At 33.9% G+C, this 24,872-nt stretch overlaps 1 protein-coding gene across 1 annotated transcript; it reads right to left on the bottom strand.

Moving 5' to 3' along the window:
* Positions 1 to 500: 500 nt before the first annotated feature.
* Positions 501 to 23,889, bottom strand: LOC145664201 (homeobox protein MSX-3-like). The gene is made up of 3 exons (XM_081730643.1): positions 23,286 to 23,889; positions 15,870 to 16,039; positions 501 to 1,356 (listed from the first exon to the last, which is right to left on the bottom strand). Exons 1-3 carry the CDS (start codon positions 23,608 to 23,610, stop codon positions 1,060 to 1,062), a joined length of 792 nt encoding a protein of 263 aa, XP_081586769.1. The 5' UTR covers positions 23,611 to 23,889; the 3' UTR covers positions 501 to 1,059.
* Between the last annotated feature and the right edge of the window lie 983 nt (positions 23,890 to 24,872).

Here is a 24,872-nt window from a genome sequence, read left to right as displayed (position 1 = left end):
CATCACAAGTCCTGTCTGTGTCTCGTTAGTTACCTCAGGTCGTGGATCTCTACCAGACATTTGAACTAGATACTGTGTTACATCACAATTTGTTGATCCCATTGAAAGCAAACCACACAGAAAGGGCAAGTAGCACCCAGGAAACGTGGCGTTCATAAAAGTCAGTGGTGACGGGCAAATGAGAACGTAGCCATTGTTTCAACAGGCATACTACTCAAGGATCTATGACTTTTTGTGCACTTGCAAAATTTGTTCATTCCACTCCCCTACCTCGTCGTCTCCTCTCAATTTGCTGCGGTTCTTACTGCGTCTCTTCCCCAATCGTAAAAGCCTACTTCTACATCACACATTGAGCAATTGAAAAACGGTTCAGACTAGATTACCGGGCCTATTCATTAGTCGTAATTAAAGTAGATGTGTCTGTCGCGGGTCTACCAAATTCCGACTTAGCCATACCATCCATTTCTGGTGCCATCGCTGCCATACAAATGAAAACCACATTTGAATTTACAATACATTACAATTATATTTAAATTATTTTAAACATTACAAAGAGAATGAAAACAATTTACACATCATATCTTATTTCTTATTATTGAAATACTGCCGTGAACAAAATATTTCACTTGTTTTACATAAATGTACTATACACAAAAATATGAACATGTTCAAGAGATCTGCAAGAGCTCAGATCAAGCCTACGACATATCCTCGATTTTGCTTTCAAGCCCGGTTACGTAATAAATTTTATAAAACACAACCATATTTCTCTGGCCGTCTCCATGAGTACATCAATATACTACATACGTATGTTTGCTGGGAGAAGAATTGAAAGCCGAAGGTTACATTTTCATAAATTCAGGCCCATTTTGAGTTTCACAACAATATTAGATAATCTCGGATTCATATGAAAAAGAAAAAAAAAATATATGAATTCCAATTCCCCGAAACTACCGAACTTTCAAAGTCATTTGCTGGGATCTGTGAAGTCGCATTTCGAAAATCAGACTCTTGTAGACTACCAATATAACAATTATTATCCATAAAAGTAGCTAACTCTTAACAAAACCTGAAAGAGGATAGTTCTTGGGGTATCAATGTAAGATGACTGTTGACAGCCATAAGCGATTGCACTGGTGTAAATGCCGACGAGCCACTTTGTATCAAAGGTGTTACAGAACATGGCGAGGATATTGCAGCAGGCATGGAGATGTTCAGATGTAATGGAACTAAAGGACTAGATATTATAGCTGGAAGTTTCTCAGGTGATGCGGCACTGGACTGTTCTTGCTGCCGTGTCTTCAGATCTTTATCTCGCCTTTCTCTAGCGCGTCGATTCTGAAACCAGATTTTCACCTGAAATCAAGAAAGAAAAAAAAAACTAAATATATAATAAATCCATATGCTTTTATTTTATCTCAGTAACCTCAGCATTTTTTTTTTCTGATAGCTTTAAAGTTCTGCAAATCGTTTAAAGTCCTTCAATCAGCGACCAGAGAAATATATTAATCTAAATAGAGTAGAGGGGGGCAAGAGTACGTGGGGGGCAAGGATACGATTCCCTAAAATCAGGTGAATATATTCGCGTATGGCAATAATGCGTCATGTGGAGTTTGATGTTAATGGCGTCTAGAACCTAAACAAGTTTGAGTGTGCTGCGGCAAACTACAAGCTATCTAGGTAATTATTTATGTTTTTCTAATAGTTTGATATAATATTGGGACATAAGTAGTTAATGAATAACTTACACAAGTTTATAACGATTTCAAAGTACTATAAAGCGTTAGTTTCTAACATATCCATTGTTTGACAGGATGGAGTAAATTGCCCTTCTTCCAACAGTTCGCTGTACAACATCACGGGAAAGTCAATTGTGTAGTGAGGGGGCAAGGGTACGCAGATACCTACGGGGCAAGGGTACGCGTGCGTACTCTTGCCCCTTCTGTTCTATGAAAAAGAATCCAATTTGATTTAGATCTAACAATCAAAAAAGAATGTAGATTCCGTTGTAATAGAGAGTCCGACAAACTTTACGAATACTGGTCCCCATATGTAGCCTCTAACGTTAAGAATTCTGAAGAATCCTGATATTTTCTTATGTACGAGGGATAAATTTTTATTCTAAATACCACTCCTTACATAACAATATCTAAGGTGGTGTTTGAGTTTTCGAAACAGATAAACGTGTGAGATAGTTAAACTGCAGTTATTGAATAACGTTACGCTTGCTTATTTTATTCAGTTTTCAGAAATACTACGCTTTGTCCTCTTTTATCTTAAATGTCAGTAGTTTTCAGTAATACATTTCAATGGGCCTTATGCAGAGTCGTTCTGACGCGTGATTAGTGCCATACTAAAAAGTTCGACTACTGTATGTTTCCTGTAGTAGTCAGTCCTTTAGTAATCATACGTTAAAACGACTCTGCATAAGGCGGTATCAGTCCAATGATTGGTATGGGATCCTATAAAGATATATGAAGCTAACCCAACATAACATTTGACAATATGTAGCTTCATCAAGGATAGGTCGAGAAGGTTTCAAGTTTCCCACGTAGGTGACAAGCATTCTGTAACTGATGGAATAAGCTGAATTTGGAAATATATTTTTATAAAGGGTCTAAATATTATCTATTTTTTTTTTTTTTGTATTCTATGCATTCCCATTACTGATATAAGAAGAATTAAGGATTTTTCTTTTTTTAATGAGAATCTGCAACGTCTTTAGGCATAATAAAGCCAGTAGGCCTATTTACCGAAGAAATTGAGAACGAATTATCACATTACTGGATCAATTCTTCTATGACTTAACTTCAAAAGATCTAAGAAGAATGGCATACAATTTTGCTGAACGTAACTAGTTGCCCCATATCCTTTAGCCATGTGAATCGAATGGCAGGAAGAAATTGGACAGAGTCTTTTCGTCGTACGCATTTAACAATTGCTTTGCGACAGCCTTCAAAGACTGGTCTGAGGAGAGCTCGTGGTTTTAGCAAGCCACAAGTCGAATGCTTTAATTGTCTAAAAGATCTTCTAAGACAAAACGGCTCTCCTCCACGGGATATCTACATGTACGAAACTGGTATAAATACGGTTCCTCATAAAGTTCCAAAAGTCGACTAAAAATCAGTTGTGAATAAAACTGTATGTAGTGATTTTGGAGTTAACATAACAGCTGTTTCCTGGTGAGTGCATCTGGTACCTTTATTCCCCAGATATTTCCCACAAAACAAATAAAATAAGAATTATTCGATGACTCGCCGCCGGGTTTTGTGGGAATATCTAATTCTGGTTCATCACCTGACAACTTTTCGTAGAATGGTTATATTATTTACACCAACATGTGAGATTAAATTCGGTTACGAAAAAGGTATTGTTACTTGTTGACAATCAGACCTCTCACATTTCAATCAAAGGGATTGATTTCTGCAGGCAAAATGGGATAGTGATGTTGAGTTTACCACGAAATCCCAGCCATAATTTGATTGCTCCTTTTTTGACCCGCTGAAATCCTGGTATTCAACAATGTGTGATAAATGGATGAGGAATCATCCATCCCGCCTAATTCCAAGTTGCGAGTTTGTTTACTGAGGCTTACTACAAAGCTGCAACCATTGCTTTCCAGCCTTCAAGAATCTGGAGTTGTCCTACTGAATCCAGATGTGTTCACTGAAGAAGATTTTTTTCCTTCTATTGTGGATGTCGTAGAAGCCAGGTCTGAACACGAAAGCATTCCTGAAGCAACAAATCAAGCGTCAGACCTGAATAGAGCCCAAAATCGTTCATCGGATGATTCACTGGAAGTAAAAAGGGACCCATGCGGCGCATCCAGATCAAACACTCCTTTGCCAGTTGCTCGTCCTCCTCCATCTGTTACCAAACCTTTAAACAATAACGCTAGATCCTCACTAGAAGCAAACAAGAGCTCATGCGGACTGTCCACTTCAAATACTTTTCTACCGTTTGCTCGTTCTCATTCATCTGTTACCAAATCTTCAACCAGTAACGCTAGATCCTCACTAGAAGCAAGCAAGAGCTCATGCGGACTTTCCACTACAAACACTCTTCTGCCGGTTGCTAGTTTTCATTCATCTGTTACCAAATCTTCAACCAGTAACACTAGATCCTCACTAGAAACAAGCAAGAGTTCATGCGGACTGTCCACTTCAAATACTCTTCTGCCGGTTACTCGTTCTCATTTATCTGTTACCTAACCTTGAACCAGTAACGCTGGATTCTCAGTAGAAGCAAGCAGGAGCTCATGCAGATTGTCCACATCAAACACTTCTCTGCCGGCTGCTCGTTCATCGGTTACCAAACCTCCAACCAGTAAAGCTGGTTCTTCACTGGAGGTAAGCAGGGGCCCATGTGGACCGTCCACATCATGCACTCCTTTGGTGGTTGTCAGTCCTCTTCCGACTCAACCAAAAAATCTTATCTTCTCGATGTCAATCAGAGATTCTGATATCCTCTCCTTTCAAGCAGAACTTACTTCCGAAACGGCTCCCTCCAAAGAGCAAAGGCAAATATCATCTTGCACCAAGAAAGCTACAACCGAAGTTGTAGCTACAACTCCTCAGGTCAATGAGGAAGTAGTGTAAGAGTGTCCATTATGCAATATCATCTACAGTGATCCACCAATAGAAGACTGGATCAAGTGCGCAAGATGCCATGAATGGTGGCATAAACAATGCACATCATATAAATGAGTAGGCACCTTCAACTGTGATAATTGTTAATGCTCCTTTGGGTGCGTACTCTTGCCCCTTTGATTTCGTACTCTTGCCCCACATATAGGGGCAAGAGTACGAATTTGAATGTTTTCATTTTACGAATTATAGTTCCTTCAAGGGCAGAGGTATATAAAAGTTGAGTTCACATTTCGTAAAGGAGAGTTCAAGTTTTGTGTTCCATGTAAAAGTTTTCCGTTGTAACTATTTTTTACCAAAATATATAAGTTTAATTAAAATTTGCGTACTCTTGCCCCCCTTTCCTATATTATACACAATTAAGCTTCTATTCTTAATATAAATTTAATTGCCATGTTAAACATTGTAGTACAGTTAAAACTCTACTTATTCGAATTAAGAGTTCTGGACGTAACCTGGATAAGCAGAAATCCGAATGGTTGTAGAAATCGTTAAAATAATTCATGTTGTGAGATTTTTAAAAAAAGTCTCTAAAATTACTTTTGTTTCATAAAACAGTAAACTTATTGCAAGCCTATAGAAAATTCCAGTTAAATATACATTTGATTTTTTTTTTTTTTTTTAAAAAAAGATTTTTACGAACGTATATAAACAGTTCGCATTTCAATAACATGTTATAACCTCATATCGGTCCAGACATTTGGCAATCCGAATGATTGGAATTTGGAGAGTTATTTTGTGTATTGTTTTGGTAAGACTTTCGTTATTCACAGAGCTGCTTCGTGGCTATTTGGTTAGTGTACGCACTTTCTGCCCAGGAGATCCAGATTTGGCTCTTAGTAGCAGTTCATGTGGTTCGAATATTGTGTCGAGTTTTTAAACTTAGAACAGAGATAAAAAAAAAAAGTGACACATGAGAAGAGAGTTTGTTCGTTGTGTCTCTAAATTATATCCATAGGTTAAGCATGTAACTAAACAGAGAAATGCATTAAGGATCATGCATTAATATATATAATAGAATAGTGAAAGTAGCAAGTCTGTCACTGTTTGGAGAAATCAAACAACAAAAGACACAGATTGCTAATTAACGATGTACGTCTTTCCTGAGCAGTACATAAATAAATAAGTAAATAAAATGTATTCTGTTAGAATATAAACTTTGAACTCTACAGATTGGCAACGAATAACATATCTTTAACAGTATACAAATTGGATCTTAATCTAAACTGTACATGAAAATTTTCCATTAAGCATCTCCTGTTATTCAGCTCAATGCGATTTATCATTTTTTATATATTTTATTACAGTCAAACATTCAGCATCAGTTTAATCGGAATATGTGGTTATCGTATAACAATAGTTATTATTTTCCAAAAAAAAAAAAAAAAAGTTTTTCACTATTTTCTCGGAAAACAACGTATCGTGTTTATACTTAACACATCATATAGTTTAACAACATGAGATCTATCAATTAGTAGATGTCTTATCTTTGAACATTATTTGTTGAACGCTAGTAGGCCTAATTTTGTATACAAAAAAGATAATGTGTTAAAAATATCTGTCCCCTAAGTAGATATCGACGCTACGCTACTGATAATCCAAGTAGTATTTCCTTCACATTTTCCTTGAATGTCTTGTAACCTTGATGTCTGATATAAAGGTGTGTGTAAACGTTTAGGAATAAACTTAAATCTAAATATTCTGAAATTTACGTAGCTACTTAAAATATGCCTTTCAGAAAATTCAGTTACCTTAGACATGGACATCCACATCTGAGAGAAATTAAGATTTATATTATTGCTTCTCGGGATAGCAGAGAACGGTTTTATGGAGTTAAATTAAAAAGTGATTTCTGAAAGACGATGTGCTATAAAAAAAAAAAGCAAGCGTTGAAAATCAGAGGGTTCCATAATGTGGGTGTGAAGAAGAACAAAGTAAATTACCTAGATCGAAGGAAAATGAATGTAAAAACGTTAAGAATAGTAAAGAGTTAAGGACAGTACTGGGCTAATTGAAAAGAAAGGGAAAAGAAACTGTTTAGGACAATGATTGAGTAGAAATTATATTGAAATGGACGTTTTGGAAGAAATAATATAGGGAAAGGAAGGAAGGATGGAGAAAGACTGGAGATGATTACATCAAGACGAAGAGTTAAACGGAGGACTATCACAGATGATAACTTATCAATTTACAGCAAGTAACTTAGTAGCGACAAAATCACCATATGAAAAGAAAAAACTCTGGTAGGCTAGTAACAAGGATCACGCGCTAGAAGTTCCAATTTCACCCAGTAGATGTCAGCCCCTGGAGTATGTTTAGTGCCATCTAACGGCAAGATGTGTAAGTTCAATTACTTTTGTTTCAATGAATATGGATAACCAGCTTTCAAGTCACCGTTACCCGTGAAGATATTAAGGAATTGACTCCATTAATGAACGCCGTCGAAATGATCGCTAATATTCTAACACTTTGTACGAATGACTATTAAGATATTACATGAAAGTAGCGATTAGTAGCGATAAAATTTGAATTTTTACCGATGTGACTTCCCTCAAGAACTACCACTTGGGTCACCGTACGTAACTTTCTGTCATCCACAGAATTATGTCATTCTATAATTATTACGGTTATATTTGTGAAACACGAACAAAATTATGAGTAAGGCGAATTTTCGGATAACTTCGTCTGAAGAAAACTGATCCTACGAGTAAACTAGATGTTTTCATAATTAATTTATAATGCATATTGCCCATATAATAAAGTTGCTAATGACATGTATTTATGAAATGTAAACTAAATCGCCTGAGATATTTTTGACAACATGAAAGACGTCCGAAAGGTACTCATCCTGAAGAGTAAACTACCCCTTCTGATTTTTTTTTTCGCAAAAATTAGCTATTTTTCTATTAGACTTTGTTTCTGTATTATCAAACTAATCATTGTAACTCACTGAGCAAGGTTACGTGATAAAATTTATATATAAGAAACACAGCCACTTAATAATTTCAACACAATAGCTATGTCTTCATCACACTCTGATCAAGGTCATAGCCCTACCCACTTTGCTGTTGTGTTTAGTTTGAAAAAAATATAGAATATTATAGGGTTGTCAAAGGAATATTGATTTATGAAAAATAAACAAAATCGTTTCAACTTTGGAGAAAATAACGTCATTTTTTATTGTCACCAACTAGTAAACTACCATTAATTGGGTGGAAGGGTAGGGAAAAAATTCGACCTCTCCTTAGAGGATTTTCCCTTTCTTCATCATTACCGTAGCCTACTTTCTTCTCTCCTGTCGTCCAGGGCCGGATTAACCCATCTGGAGACCCGGGCCTAGTAAAAAAATGTGGCCCTTGCTGACCACCTAATACATTTCTGTGAAAGTACGGTAGGAAAGTTAATGGAATATGTTTCATATTTTTGGTCATATTCTTTTATGATGATCATTGTATCTCCATGGTTCTTTTTAGATAGCTAGTTAATATTTTGATCAGAGTGGAGGCCTGGAACTATAGCCTTCCTAAGCCCCTTCCTTAATCCGGACCTGCTGTCGTCGCTCGAATGTAACAATGGCAGTGTTTGATGGGATATTTCGTGTTTTGTTCCGACATTCTTCATTTAGGCTACAGCTTACAAAAATTAACGGTTCTTAGTCTTGATTCTCCCTTTTTCCAGAGACAGATAATTGCTAAAGACCGAGGGAATAACGTCGTGATATAGTTGTACTACTTAACCAGATTGTGCGCCAACCTATACTGATTCTAATGGCATCAAATACCCAAATTCGCCAAAATTGGAGATACACGGTGTTGATTCTCAAATGACGAAGTATACCTAGGTAAACAGGGGCGTAGTGGAGACGGAGCGGATCAGAGGAATGACGCTACTGTATAGAATCCGAAAAAAAAAAACTTATTTTTTTATTTCAGGGAAGATTAAGTAAACAAATTAAAAACGTGCGTGCAATTCACAACGTAAGTGTTTAAAGTTATATATTAAATGTTTGTTAAAAGGTAAACAGAAAGTTAATTAGTGAGGCTGCTTTCCTTTATTTTGTTCGTATCTACCAAATTGATTGTCCGCCCTCCTTCATTTTTTTTTTTTTTTTTTTTTTTTTGGTGCAGAAAGTCATTTATCCCCTTCCCTTATTGGAAAGAAGAAAAGGTTTTCTTTTATGAAAAACAACCAGTCAAATCAAAAAAATAAAAACTAAATTAGAGAAATTATGCCAGAGCCGTATCTGTTACATACTGTTTCACCCCACAATATAAAAATAAATATTCATAATTTGATTCTAGTTTTGTGTTTATCATTAAATTGTGCTTTTGGTTCTCTTATCTTTCACCAAGCGCTTCGGCGTGGCTGAATTCAGCACTACAATCCTGAGCATAAACATCTGAACATCTTTCTAAACAATGTTTCTTACTTGCATGAGTTGCTAACGAGAAGTGTGTTTTGTTTCAAAAGTGAAGGAAAAATTATTTCTGATACATTTCCACTCGAGAATTCTTTTGTATTTGGCGATAAAAGTTTGTAATATTGTGGAAAGAGTTGAACTGAAAATCTTCTACTGTGTAACTTAATCCTACAGGTCCCTCCTTTTACCTTTGTTAATCTTGCAACCGCATTTTTTTTTTTTTTTTAACAAAAACAAGCTTCGCCCAGGTACTCATTCTTTCCAAATACCTTCTTTTCTGAACAAAGGGGGGAAACAGCAGGGGGTGCTCTTAACCTATGTCCCGAACCTCTACTTTCACGCTCTCTTCACAGTGACGTCACCAGCGAGGAACTTAGAGCTTGTCGTCTGCTTGGCGCGCGAAGATTTGCTAGTAAGACCACAAACAATTCTTTATTTATTTTGGGTTTTTGCTATGTTGAATTATGTTGCTTTCTTTTCTAGTGGTGTACGTGGAAGAATATTATTTAATAGAGAAAAGGTCTATATCTCGGAAGATTTCTTTACGTGGGTTTGGCTGTACAGACATGCAATATTGCAAGATAGTGTGAACTTGAGTACGTGTGTACATATAAATATATTTACGTGTATTTGTTTTTCATTTCCAAGTGTTCCACATTATAGAATTAGGGATGTACCGATATATCGGTATCGGTAATATCAGCCACTTTTGGGAGTATCGGTATCGGCATTGGCAAATAAACACCGATATTTACCGATACATTTTTCAAACTATTTTCAGTTTGTTTAATATTAACAGTGACACTTATATTTCATCGGTTTCTTTTAGAGTTAAAAGTTGTTTTAAATTATTATCAATTGTACAATCAATCGATTTCTTTATGCATGTATACGCCTTTGGTTTGCTCTATTCATACCCAACTGATAGTTTTAGCCCTCCATGCCAAAATAGTGAAGAAAAGACAAAGGTCCTCAGTCAGGATCATAGACACCCGAAGAAAATTTTCTAGGGGGAGCCCATTTCCCGATTTCAAAGTAAAATAAAGTAAGTTTATTTTCCTTATTCTTTTTCATAAATTTCTATGTATGCATGAAGTTCATAATTTAAAATTATTTTTCGATATTTTTTCTGCTTATTGGTCCTCTAGATGTTTATTTGAGTTAGAAATCAGAATAAAACTCCGGGACGTCGTGTGGGTAGAACAGGCGGGGTGATTGCCCCACGCCTTGCACCACAGAATGGAAGAGTTTGACCGTTGAGGAAAACTAGCAGGTTAACTATTTCTAATTCATTGTTGAGATTAGTGTTGTACGAGACGAGACCGAGGCGAGAAATGATTCGCCTCGTCTGCAATTCGAGACGAGAAGAATCTTTTAAATTCATTTAAAATTAAAAATATGGGAGTTCTCGTCTCGTTTACGAGGCAAGATGAGAAACTTCACCGAGTCTCATTGGCAACACGAGTTCACCCAATCATTAAACCTTAAACACCGGTTTAGTGCTGCATGGTTCATCGTGAAAAAAAATAATTAAAAAACTATAAATTGATAAAGTGATTGTAAGAACGCAATTAAGAGCATTCAAAGATACACAAGTCATTACACAATATACTCCAATAACAAATGTGGTTTAACTGTTGTTATATCTCATCCTTCGTGGATCTCTCGTGACTTTAGGAAGTCAGGACAAATTTTGTACACAAATTTATACAAGAGGCTAGAGAAACTTCGAGGCGAGAAGAAAAGAGCTTTTTTCGAAAATCGATTCTACAAGACGAGAAAATCTAATTTCTCGTCTCGTCTAGATTCGTAACACTAGTTAGCATACAAATATTTAGATATAAACCAAATACATTTTTCCGGACTGTGTACTATTAATGTCACGAAGTGCAATCATAGCGTCAACAATGGTTACATTGAATATAATCTGTGATGGATAGTCGACATGACGTTTAAAACGGATGAGTTCCGTTTTAATAATCATGTGGAAAAGATATGAATTGGCAATTTTAAACTTTAAGCCTGAGTGCCGCATATTGAACAAAATAAATTGCTAGGTATCAAAGGGCTTCCGCAACTGAATGCATTTACGATCAATTATTATTATTATTATTATTATTATTATTATTATTATTATTATTATTATTATTATTATTATTATTATCCATGGTTTTAAGTATTTGTTGAGATATTCTTATCAGTGATCACAAAATAATCTATTTATGCCGGGTGTGGAACTCACCTTATCATTGGTTCTGCAATTACTTTAACTCCAGGCACCGAAAATTTCAGAGATTACTCTGGTAAAACACATATTTATCTGCAACTTTGCTTAAATACATTCACAGCAACATTTCAGATATAAATACATTTAAAATGTAATTATAATTCAACCTCATCAAAAAATAAATAAATGATCATGCAACACAAGTACATCGTTAATTTTCCATAATATAAATTGCGTTAAGAAGATGTTCTATTTATAGCTGGCTTATTTATTATTTATTTATTTATTTAATTGTAGTTTGTGTGTAGGAGAATGTTGTAACAGCGAAAATGTTATGCATAAAGAAAGAAATAAGACATTCTGGCTGCTTCGTACACCTCTATACCTACTTGCTGCTCCTCGCTGGTGACGTCACGAGAAACGAGGAGCGAAGCGTCTGTACGTATAGCTCAACCTTTCCTTCTAGTAACCTTGGGGAAACAGGTCTCTTGAAACTTTAACTAGAGAGACGTGATGAAGAAAATTTGTAAACTGATGTTTGGCGTCGAATGATAAGAGCCTTCTGGAGAAAAAAAACTCAGTTTTCCTACCTACCGCAGAGTTATTATTACTTGTCAAATAAAAATTAAGTTCACTATGTGTTAACACAATTCTTTTCTGAGAAGCAGCTCTTACTTCAACATTGAGTGGACAACAATTTAAAAAAGAAGTTAAAAACACATCGCATTTTAAAATTCAGTCATGTGTGGATTTCTAGTGTTATTACTGGCGTTCTAGACTAAAGATTGCTACCTCTTAAATGAAGGTTCTCCAGCCAGTGGCGCGAAACGCACATTTAACATTATGCTTCAACATCATTTGGGTTTCTGACACAAGTATTTTTACACCTCAGTTCCTTCCCAGCCCCACAGTATTGTTTTCGAGATTTTATAAACTTGTTTTTAGAAATGAGTTTACATACTGAGTTTCATCTTCCGAATATGAGAAATTTGTGACATACTCTATTTTTTTAACTTAAATTTTAGTCCCCCTCTGAAACTCTCTCCTCCATAGAATACGAATCAAAAAGTTCTATATAGCCTACGATATCTTCCAGACTAGATATATTTCATCAAAATACTTTGAAGTATACTAAAACTCACAAGCACTGTCAAACATTCATTTTTATATATGAGATTACAGAGCTACGAGTACAAATCCTTTACAATTTGAATTACAGTCAGATTGAACATTGGTATGACATTTACCATACATTAAAACACAAAGAATGCAAATAAGAAGAAAAAATGGTGTTTACTGAACAACAATAATAATTCTAATAATTTTATCATTGATCAGGATATTTGATAGAGTAATAGTTAACCTTATTTTGTCTTCAAAGACAATTTTATCCTAGGCATATCGGCTCTTAATAATTCCATTAGAAGAGAGTCAGAAGAGAAATTTGTTTTCGAGGATATCTCGATGAAAATTTTGAAAGTTGATATGATTTTCAGTTTAGCGAGGCTATATGAGATGTGAACCTACAACTTAACGGTGAATCCGAACCATATAAGGTTCCGCTGGAAATTGAAACCGTGTCTCCTGCATCAAAAATGAGAACGCTAACCTCTTAGCACTTCAGAAATACTATTCGTACTTCATTTACCTTGAGCTTACCACCCCCTTTCAGTGCCGAGGCTATGTGTCATTTAGACCATCAGCTTGACATGAAATCTGAATTATAGGGGATAGGTCTACTACCGAAGCTGGAAGTTGGTTCTCCTGTATCATTGATTTACACAAATACAAAAGTTATAATTCAACCTCCAAGCTTGATTCTAATATTTCTGATAATAAATAAATTCTTAAATATCACGTGTTTTATATCTGCTGAAAATGTTCCTGGGCGTGTGATATACGTGTCAGGACATGTATAAAGACAATATTATTTGTTATGTTAATCGCAGACTCGGTCTCTGAATCCTTTCATATGAAACCACAAGGAAAGTGACGACGACGAGGTTACGGAAAGTTGAACACGCTAAGCCAATGTTTTCTCTTAGTTATTAGAGAATATTGTTTACTTCTCAATTCAATAATAGTAAAAAAAATATCTAATTACTTGATAATGAATTAACTATAAAATGCTTCTGGAGACTGCATTAATAACATTCATCCACGATGTGATCAGAGGTAGGCCTAACAATAAATTGTTTATTTGTTTCGCAAACGATTTATAACGTTATAAAGATCAGTCCCACTTCCAAAATTGCTCATTTATTAGATGTTTAGATTTAAAATAAAGTCTATCGCTCTTCTTTCTTTCTATCAATTTTATAATATATTTAACGAACGTGAGGAGCAGTAACGAAATATTTACATACAAGCAAAAATAAACCTTTAAACAGAATTTGATTTCAAATGCTAGAGTTTGTTATATTTTTGCATTTTATGCGGGGGTAGGGGGGGGGAGCGGGAGCAGAAGAATACATAGATATAAAAAGCATTTCCTTGAAATTGGATTCTTCAGTTTTTCTCAACATCGTTTGGCGTAGTTAAGTAGAGTGAGACGCTAAACAAAAGATAACTGGATTCGAGTTCCGTCTAGGACAATGATGGGCAAACTCTTTAAAGAATGGGTCAAAGAAAAACGAAGAAATTTTAGTCGAAACAATACAATTTATTAAAAACAACAATGGTAAATTCTACAAAATTCTTGTAATATTAAGCCTTATTAATGATTGAAAGATTATGAAGGAGAATGCGATTAAAGAAACTGTGATTGTATTCCCTAAAGTTTCTTAATACTTTGGTTCGAACTGGGATGTGCTGACTTTCAAAAATAAAGTCAAGTGCTCATCTATCAGTCTGTTTCGAGTGCAAAAATTAATTTCCTTAATTCTAATTCCAAAGATATAGAAATCATGTCGTGGACCAGATAGAACATTTAAGGGGACCGTATTTGGCCCGCGGGTGGTAGTTTGCCAGCCAATGGTCTAGTACATTAGACATTGATCATTTGCTCAATCATCTTTGTATTTGGTTTCTCATCGTAACCTTCAGCTTACAAATTAACGTAAGACTAAACGAAATAAACATATATAATTTTTATTTATTGATACTTTGTATAAAGCATTCAAGAATATTCTAAAGAATCGAATGCTGTTCCATCTTTTGGTGATTACCAACAAGTACTATGGAAAGTTAGAAATGAAGAGAAAATTTAACTTCCTATGATTATACCCTGTGAGTTAAACATCATAAAAGATTTAAAAAAAAGAAATCTTTTAATTTTAGATTTAACAATCATGCCCTATAGGCTTAAGTAGGCTTGTAATACGTCCCGGTTTTGAGGGGTCGTCCCAGCGTCCTGGCCGATTTCGTGTTTAGTTCCGGTCACACGGAGAAGTTTATAGTTTCTAGTCGCAATATTATTTAACAACTTCTAGCGATTTTTCCATTGAGAAGTTTAATGAAAGAGTCAACAGTGAGAGAACGAATGCTCTGCAAAATGAACTTTGCAATGACCTGCAGTGAATTATTTGATAAAATAAAGAATAATACGTGTTTTTGAGAAAAGTTCATTCAAGTAAAAAGTATAAGCCTGAATAATGCGTAGTACTTCTTCCTTTCCTCCTCGTTTTGCGAATGTTAAACTACTTAGTTGTAAAAAATTGTCTCGCTAAAAATTATATATAAACAAGTGTTGAGAGAAATTGAACTTCTTGAGAAATTAGAACACCAAATTTTATTAATGAACAGGATATTTTGAGACTAAAATATCTGAAAATGATTTCTGCATTATCATTATTATTATTATTATTATTATTATTATTATTATTATTATTATTATTATTGTTTGGTACTGCAAATGGAAATACTGTCTTTGTGCTTACTAATAATTTATGCAGTGTAAATTTGTTTGAATTCTGAGTTGTGTGTAAGAATAAATCTTATATTAGAATTTTGAAAAACGTACAATATGAATTTTCATTATGCATGTGTCTTGTTAAGTTGAGAATTTATCCCTAGAATTTTTGATAAAATATTGGCATTAACAATGTCCCGGTTTAGAGCTTCAGAAATCTGGCAAATCTAAGCTTAAGGAGACGGATGATTCATAAAGCTGAATGATTATGAAAGAATCGGTGCAGTGAAAATGTAGGAGGAAAGTGAAGAAATCCGAGAAGACCACGGACACAGTGTTGTTTAGCAAACTCAAATGATCTGAGACTGAACCAGGACATCCTGTCACCAGAGGTGGGATTTGTACCACTTTTTTTAAAACAAGAAAAAGACGTTTTGTATTACCACTGAGTTACGGGGACATCCAAGACGAAAGATTAATGCAAATTAATAACGAAGATAAAATTATTGAAATGAGAAGGTTGAAGGAAACACGAAAAACGATTATTCACACACAAAAAAAGCCTGCTTCAACAGGAACCGTTAGTTCCCGAGGTGAGTACTTTAGTCTGAAACACAGTGCTATACTTTGAAAATTTTCTATGGTCTATTTCTGGGCTCAATTCTCAACTCACTTCGAGAAACACTATTTAAATCACGAAGTTAATCTATTTGTGTATCTACTTACCCTCGTCTCTGACAGTTGCAAGAACGACGAGAGCTCAGCTACGTCTGTGCTGCTTAGATATTGCCTATGTTTGAATTTGTGTTCCAGCATCGCTACTTGAGAACTGGAAAATGGAATCCGTGGGTTTCGTCCCAGTTTCCTCTTCTGAGTTCCCTCCTTTCTTCTCGTTCCTGTCAAAAGTAATATTAAGTAAATCATTTTTTTTTTTTTATTTCTAATTACGTTTATGTCTTGCATTGCGCGGAGAAAATGTCTTACAAACATTGGACGCACGAACTTCCTAACAAAATGACAAACTGAAACAGAACTGTATAGAGTTTTCAGAATCGTAGAGAAAACTGCGTTTTCTCCTCGTTATAGATAATTGTTCTTTCTTCGTTAGAGGAAACTGAATTAGAAATCAGTAAACTCACTCCGAAGCTATTCACAGAAGAACATATAACATATAGTTGTACTCAATTTTGCTGATGACTGTACATAGAGGAAAGAGTAGTTTTGTTTCTAGTCATAGTAAGAATTAGCAATCAAGCATCAAAAGACACAATCAACTATTAAGCAGTGTATGTAGTACATAAGACAATAAATTATTTATTTCAGTAGAATAAAAGCTATCAGCTGCATCAAATTGGCAATGGTTATTAAAGCCCCAAAATGCTTTTTTCTCGATTTTATCGGAAAATATGCATATAATTCATCCACAAATATATAATTTTGTTAAGCTCAATCAGAGGCGAATCCTTGGGGGGAATGGGGACCCGCCCTAACAAAAGCCTTCCTGCCCACCTCCCCCCCCCAAACGGAGTTCAACAGTTAAAGCTTAAGAAAACGAGGAATGAATATAATGGAACAAATAGAAGGACCCATTCGTCACACGGGAAGAATAGAATTTAATGAATATAAAACCGGAAATTTAAATATTGGTCTACATAAAAGAGTCTCAAATGAACCATACTACATAAAAGCAGAATCCATTTCAGTATCACTGTACTAAAAGGGTTACTATTGAGCCAAATCAGTTCCCTTCCTACACCATTGTTACTATTAAGCACGAACTTTGTTACATTTATCTAACTAGATGCACACAGTTGCTGTTTTCTTAGCTTACCATACTATTGCGTAACTGTCTGACCGTGAGAGTGATTTTTTTTACTTCGATTTTTCTCTATTTTTAACATTGTTATTTTCGAGCAGCGATCGACGATGATGATAGTGAAAAAGAAATCAAATTCCAGATTTCAGTGGATTTACACATTTCATGACCTCTACAAGACGAAAAACGGATTTCTGGATGTCTGTCCGTTCATCCGTTCGTCCCGATGTAAAGATCGTAACGTATCGAGACCAAATTTAAAACTTAGAGGTTGTATAAAATTTCATAGTGGCATTTTTTGTTTTTTTAAATTTTATTCCTATCCCTAAAATAAGGGTAGTTGGTAAAAATTAAAATAAAAATAAAATTAAATTTATAGTTATCTCAAGAACGGCTCTAACGATTTGGTTCATATTTCATAAACCAATGTGACACCAACAACTCCCATATAAATGACATATGTCATTTTTCTTTTAAAAAATCCAGAAGTGGTAGCTTATTCATGAGAATGAGTTTTCCGGACTGTTTTCTCCAAAACGACACCGGAGATTTTGTTCATATTTCGTAAACAAATATTTCATTAACAACCTGACAATATGGCATAACTCATTTGTCTCAAAAAAATTCACAAGAAGTAATTATTCTTGGGGTAAGTTTTTCCCGAAAGATTTTCTCAAAAACGACCCATGCATTTTATTCATATTTAATTAATTGTTGTTTTATTAATAACCTAACAAAATGACATAACTTATTTGCTCTAAGGAAATTCACAGGAGGTAAGTTGTTCTTGGAGGTATTTTTCTGTTAAAAAGAAACCACCTGAGATAATTTTGTTCATATCTCATTAATAACTTTACAATGTTGCGCAAATTATTTGTGACTAAATTGTTTACCATAGTAATTATTATTATTATTTCCTCAAATAAGACTTCTACGGTTTTGTTGATATTACATAAACAAATGTATCATAAATAACACTATATACACAATAGTCATTGTCATTAAAACGTTAGCAGATGGTAATATCCTTTGGACGCTGAGTTTTTTTTTTTTTTTTTAAATTTTCCGGAAACAAATTTGTTCGTATTTCATAAATAAATGTCTCAATAACAACTGCAGTATAAAATGATTTAGTTTAAGAAATTAGAGCGAGAAAGTTCAGTGCGGTGGTCCGCACCTTTTATTTACACAAAATGTGAAACCAAACAGACTTCCTATTTTTTTTTCTTTTCCTGTGAATACAGAGATTGTTTCCGATCTATAACGACGACTTCAATGTGCATTTACTTTAAAAGCTTTTTTACACATGATGATATATCATCAGGGGTAGTGATTTTTTTTTTAAATCATATTCTCTATTTACACATGATGATACAAAGGAAGAAATATCTTTTGCATCAGGTCAATAGGGAGTGATATCTTTCGAAGACTATGCGAAATATTTCAGGAAATTCGCCTTTCTCCTCAACGAACAAAAGAGGACCACGATATTTGTATAAATACTTTGCAATTATAAAATATTGGAAAACGTTCTAGAAAAGTCGTTAAAGCGGAGAAAGGACAACTGTGTTAATTTCGGTGAGGAGAATGTGCAAAAACAACGGAGAAAAATCTAAACAAAATATTAATTCAGAGAAAGACTCGGAAAATGTTTGAGAAAAGTGGCTAGAAGGAAAAAAAAAGTCAATAGTGGTATTAACCGCTTCCCGGTCTATAATTTTGCAGAAAAACGTCCCACAAAAGTAATATTTTTTTTTAATTTCATATTTTAAATCTATCATAAATGCTACCTCTCATGGCCTATGTTAATTGTCATTCAGAACTAAATTTCGGAAGTTATAGCTTCTCAAAAAAAAAAAAAAAAATCCTTCTGGATTGTCCCGAGTTATTTCGGGCATAGTTCAACATACAAGAAATGTAAGAATAGAATGAATTTGCGTTCTAAAAGAATATGGTCTATTCAGAAATATCTTATCTACTTATTACTTAACAGAAACAAAGCAAAAGTTCCGTGTAATAATAATATGGTGCTATCTAAAAAAAAGTTACGACATTTCTTCTGGGTTATCCCGAATTATTTCGGGCACTGAAAAATATATTTAAAAAATGTAAGAATGAAATGAAATATACGCTGAAAATATGCTATATTTATTCATATACTGTTCCATATGTCATAATATAATGGCTATATTATCATAATATATGCTATTTTCATTTTATAGAAGCAAATACAGTGTAAAAATTAGTAGTAATACGAATTCAAATAAATAAGTAAAAATAATTCTTGAATTATGCTGTAACCACACCAGAGAACTGTTAACACTACCTCATGTTGACTTTCATTGTGTCAGTTCAGTTCCTCTGTGTTTCGTCCTCAGCGTAATTTATAAATTGCGTTTACATTTTTATTTATTCTCGCAAAAAATGGAAATGTTAAAATCTATATATATAAAAGAGAACGCACAAATCCTTTGTTCCCTCATCACGCTAATACGGCTGAACCAATTTCTTTCATTTTTGGGGGGTTATTAGGATTTGGACCCTAGATGGTTTTTATCATATCACTTTAATTTTTAATTACCAGTGTCTTGAGATAATTGACCATTCAAGTGTCCATACGTACAAATCCTTTGTTATTAGTTCATCATAGGTAAAAATAAACGTATTTATATGCAACCCGCATGACCATGTGACTCGGCGGGTTAACATAAATGACAGGCGCTATGATTTTAACATTTACTGCAATTTGAAAGCGAAAAAGTAAAAATTATCTAAGTAACAAAGTTTATTGCGTTCCGGGGTGACCGCAGCGAAGCGGGGTGAACGCTGCTAGTAAATAAATAAATAAATAAATAAATAAATAAATAAATAAATAAATAAATAAATCTATCTATCTACCGCGGTGGTTCAGTGGTAGAGCGTTCACCTCCGGTGCTTAGGGTCCCTGGTTCCATCCCAGCTCGCGCCGTGTGGCCTTTGCGGTGGACAAACACCGTGCTCGTGGGTTTTCTCGGAGTTGTCCCGTTTTCTCCCACTTGCTTCATTCCACCATTTCATTCATTTCTCATCATCACCGTCTCCTTTAGCCTAACCGGCATAAGCGTGGAACGTAAAACTTAAAGATTTCATTTGATTTCATTTTTTAATTTATTCCACAGTAAATTAAAATAAACTTATTTTCAGTTTACAAAAATAATGAGGAGAAAGGAAACAAATGACATTTGATAAACATTCAGTCATTAATACTAGGAATATTTCCAATGATTTCGCTAGTACGATGTTGAGTGCAAATCAAGCAATTTTATAATATAATACATAAAATAATATTAGCTTTTTCATATATGTACAGGTGCAACAACAAGTGTTATTTACATGTTTTCAAATTTTCACGACGAGTGTATTTTGAATATTTTTTTTCTTGTGGCTTACGAAAAGCTTGGTAATTTATAATTTCTTGATTTCCAGGCACATTAAAATTATACTCGAGTCAAAAGTTTTGTGTTGTCTATTACATCCTCAGTCAAGCTTTACGTCCAGAGATAGAAGAAAGAAAACGCAATTTGTTACGTTTTTTTATTGATGTAATAACAATTGCATGGATTTATTGTATCGGTAAGCTTTGGTGCGTAGCAACCAACACAAAACATGGAAATAAGACGTTATATTAATGATACTAAATATGAATATGAAAATAAATATTGGGTAATTCTAAATATTTAATCCTGATAAAGGTACAAGGTCTTGAATTATGAATTATAGTAGTATTATAGTTGGAGTGAGCATAAATGTGTGTGTTTACAAGTAATATATGCGTAAAGAATATGGTATCGCTTTTAGAAGCCAATCTACAATCTGCTGGTTAGCAATGCTACATGCACAGTGGATAAATAAATAACATTTTCTTCCAGAAAATAAAAAGCTGCTTATCATTATTTTAGGCAACTATAAAGGCACATTTTTTTAGTGATATACAAAAGTTCGTATTTTTTTATTTTCTCGAAAATTAGACATGAGAATATTCAACTCGATGTGATCTACCTTTTTATATATGTTTTATATTTGAACAATATTTAAGTTTAACAAATATTAAACTTGAAGAGTTAATGGTACGTTTAGGCTAAATAATAGTATATTTCAGTATTGGTTTCACCTTAAAAAAAAAAAGGAAAATTGGTTCTCGTACGGCATCATTTAAAGAAATAAGTTTACTATTTAACTTTTTTCCCCTCCATTTTCTCGAAAACTGAGCATGAGTTATTATACTCATGAACATAACTTTGTTCAGATCATTAAGATCTGTTCATTTGTATATGTCTCATCTTTACATGTTTTTTTCGTGAAACGCTAACCATTTTGTAGAATTTATTTGTTAGCATAGCTCTAGATACAGCTGTTTATTCACTAAAATATTTAACAAAAGTAGCAGAGTAATGGGTTGGGCAATAAATTCTACAAAAAATGTCCAAAGATGAGTTATATATGAGTTATATATAGGGGTCTATATAAGTATAAAACCTCATATGATACGTAACTGGTACTGAAATATAGCTTACCTTCATTATGATCTTCAGTATGACACGAGCAAGACGGCAGTTCATAGTTATGGTTAATAAGATATAACCTAAGATTCTCATTATCTCTTAAAATCATTTTTTTCTCTTTAACTAAAATATTGTCTCAAGATAAGGCACATATATATATATATATATATATCAGCCTGATAGACCACATCGAACTAAATAAAATAACTTGTTTTGCGGGTGAATTCTCAAAAAAAATGGAGAAAAATAAACTTCCGTGGCTCTAAAATGTATTTCCTTCGTTGCCGATAATAAATCACAGTTTTTATTTTCATGGAAGAAATTATTTATTTATTTATTTATTTATGTAGTACTTGCAGTAAAATATATTGTTATCTAACATCGTATCTGTTGATGTGTGTGTTTTCCTGACGCTGATACACGTATTTCTATATGCACGTTACTTGTAAGATAGCACAAGAACAAAATATATATACAGATTTAACAAACAAGAATTTTAGAAATGATCAAAAAAAAGAAAAAAAAGAAAAAAGAAAGAAAGAAAGAAAGAAAGAAAAGAAAGAAAGAAAGAAAAGAAAGAAAGAAAGAAAAACGAAAAAAGTGGATCAAAAGATTGCGATCTTGGCCAATAATTAGTTTTTGGATCAGGGACCACAAAATTTTTGAACGGACCCTAAATCGAGTTTTCGTATTTTTACGGAACAAGAACACTATACTTAGTTAAGTGATAGTTTGGGTTTGGCTACACTATATGTAGTTCTTCAAATATAATGCCTACAAGAAAATATTTGGTTGAAACATAATAGATCGTTTGATCCAAAATTGGATCAGGGGCCACAAAATTTTGAATGATACCTAAATCGAGTTTTCCTATTCTTTACGGAATAAGCACATCATACCGAGTTAAGTGATAGTTTGAATTTGGATACATTATATGTAGTTCTTCAGATATAAGGCGTACAATAAAATTTTTGACTGAAATATAATATATATATATATATATATATATATATATATATATATATATATGAATTAAGGCTTTACCCCAGGAATTCTTTCTGGGGTGAAAATATTGATAGGCGGAAATCTGTTGAATTCATATCAAATCATTAGTGTACACGAGGATTTTTTTTATATGATTTCAAATATAAGTTTTGGAACACAAATTAGTTTTATATTACATGTAGTGCATGTCGATAATTAGAAGTTAAGTGTGAGAAGTAGAGAGTGACAGTTTAATTTGCCGTTTACCATTTTATGAAGAAACAAACGAACAAACAAAAATCGTCGAAAAACTATATTCAGTCCTCCCATGGTAATTTCAGTACTTAGGCTGCATTGCCTTGGACCTCTGTGAGGGACAATGGCTTAAAAGAAGTTGAGAACAGTGTCTAACTAAAAACATAAATAAATAAATAAATAAATAAAACGTACGAGATAAATCATAGACCGCTATAATTTTTTTGTGGATTTCTGTAAAACTAACCGAATATTTGAACTTTACAATAAAAATAGCTATTCGAATAACTGTTTAAACATCTATACAATAATTTTAATAATAAAAATACAAACAAATTTTCCACTTATTTAGCAGCACTAATATATCCAATAGAATACAAACAAATATTCTAATATAATTTAGTAGATTTGAGTTCAACTTTAGTGTTAAGTCGTTTCCTTCGCTTCTTTTTATGTTCCATAAAAACAAGGAAAAACAGCAAATTTCTAATTATACATAAGTCTATATATATAAATGATAATATATATGTGTGTGTGTGTACTTACTTGGTAGTTTCGGTGGCCTATATCGCGTACACTGCAGCCATTCGAATCGAGCTTCTGGTTTCAGGTGACAATCGCTGCCGGCCGAATTCAGTATGTGTTCAATACTGAAGTTCGATTTCTTATTTTGCGGCGACGAAACTTCATATTTTGTTGAAATTCTTGCAAAACTAACTGCACCATGTTTCGATCCGCCGTTTCCTTCTAAATCTGATTCTGAATGTTCTTTCAAGTTTTCTGCTGACGTCTTTAAAATTATTTCATCTTTCATATCTACTGGAGAACTAGTGGCTCTTGCGTTATCCAGAATATACGATATAGACGTCATGTTAATGAAATAAATATTTAAATATAAATAAATAAGTAAATAAATATAATGTACGTATATAACAATTTTCAAATTTACGCGCACTTCTTGACGAATCGCTGAGCAGAGCTCTTTCACAACTCGCGAAAAGCGTGCCCAACTCTGTAAAAAATATACATAGTATGGCCTTACATCACCGGTGGTACGGTTTGCACACTTAACAAGAAAATTTCAAAGATTTCTGTAGAACGTAAACAGTTTCCTTCGCTTAAATACCTAGTTAAAGCACTTTTGATTGACATGGCAGGGTGCGCGGAGTTGTGATTCTTTTCTCGGAGCTCCTCCGATTCTTTCACTAGAGTTCCGGTTCCGTCACTAGTTCTCTATTTGTCCTTTTAGTTACTTTCAGAGCTCCAGTTTCTTTTCTGATTCTTTTGTTTCAAATTGGCGATTATCTTACCTAATCAGAACACTCAAATAAAAACAAATCCTCGTTTAACGTCCTGCTGACTCTGTAGTCTAAAGAAGACGATTGACTTTTATTGGTTGGTTGGCAGGCACGTAGGCAAAGTTTATTTCGGGAGGGATCCAAATTCAATATGCGGATAAATTATATTAACATCTATAAAAAAAAAAAAAAAAACTAAAATTATACTAAATTTATAGAAAAGTCGGGATTTCGGGGAGGTCCGGAGCCCCCAGGATTCATCTCTTGGCTACGTCCCTTTCAGCACTGAGATTGTATGAGACAGTGGAATACAATTTATGATGCAATCCAAACCGCTGTGATGTGTTTAAATTTCTAGTTTCCCCAATCGAAAATCGAACTTGGGACCACATGGATCAAAGGCACCCGCGCTAACCACTAGAACAGCGAGGAAGGCACGATAATTGTTTAAAATGAATAATAATATACTATTGAAGACGTGGGCCTACATTTGTACCTCGAATTGAACTAATGTGTCTCAAATAGATTAGATACATACATAGTCTCGTCTATGAACACGTAACTTTGATATCTATGAGAAAAAAGTCATATTGGATAGATAATAATTATGAAATTCTTAAGTTTGCAAGTATTAATATTAGTAGTGTTTTGCTTTAAAATGCTAAAAAACACATTTACATTTTTTATTCAAGTTTCAAGTACAAGGCCTATTAGTATTTTCTTTCTTTCTTTCTTTTCTTTCCTTTTTTTCTTAACTTTCGATCGAGGATAGGAAAGTTAAAAGAATGGCGATCGCACTTAGACTTTGACGTAAGTACACTTTCATGGTCCCAAC

This window comes from Thermobia domestica, chromosome 11 (assembly GCF_964235325.1).
Source record: "Thermobia domestica chromosome 11, izTheDome1.hap1.1, whole genome shotgun sequence".
Lineage (NCBI taxonomy): Eukaryota > Metazoa > Arthropoda > Insecta > Zygentoma > Lepismatidae > Thermobia > Thermobia domestica.
This window is presented reverse-complemented; position numbering and strand designations above follow the sequence as displayed.

What these genes read in the sequence shown, in the direction of transcription:
- LOC145664201 (XM_081730643.1), bottom strand. Translation starts at nt 23,610, where the DNA reads ATGACGTCTATATCGTATATTCTGGATAACGCAAGAGCCACTAGTTCT. An exon ending in TAGGCCACCGAAACTACCAA is followed by an intron (nt 16,040 to 23,285) that starts GTAAGTACACAC and finishes TACTTTTGACAG; the next exon opens with GAACGAGAAGAAAGGAGGGA. An exon ending in TGCAACTGTCAGAGACGAGG is followed by an intron (nt 1,357 to 15,869) that starts GTAAGTAGATAC and finishes TCTTGATTTCAG; the next exon opens with GTGAAAATCTGGTTTCAGAA.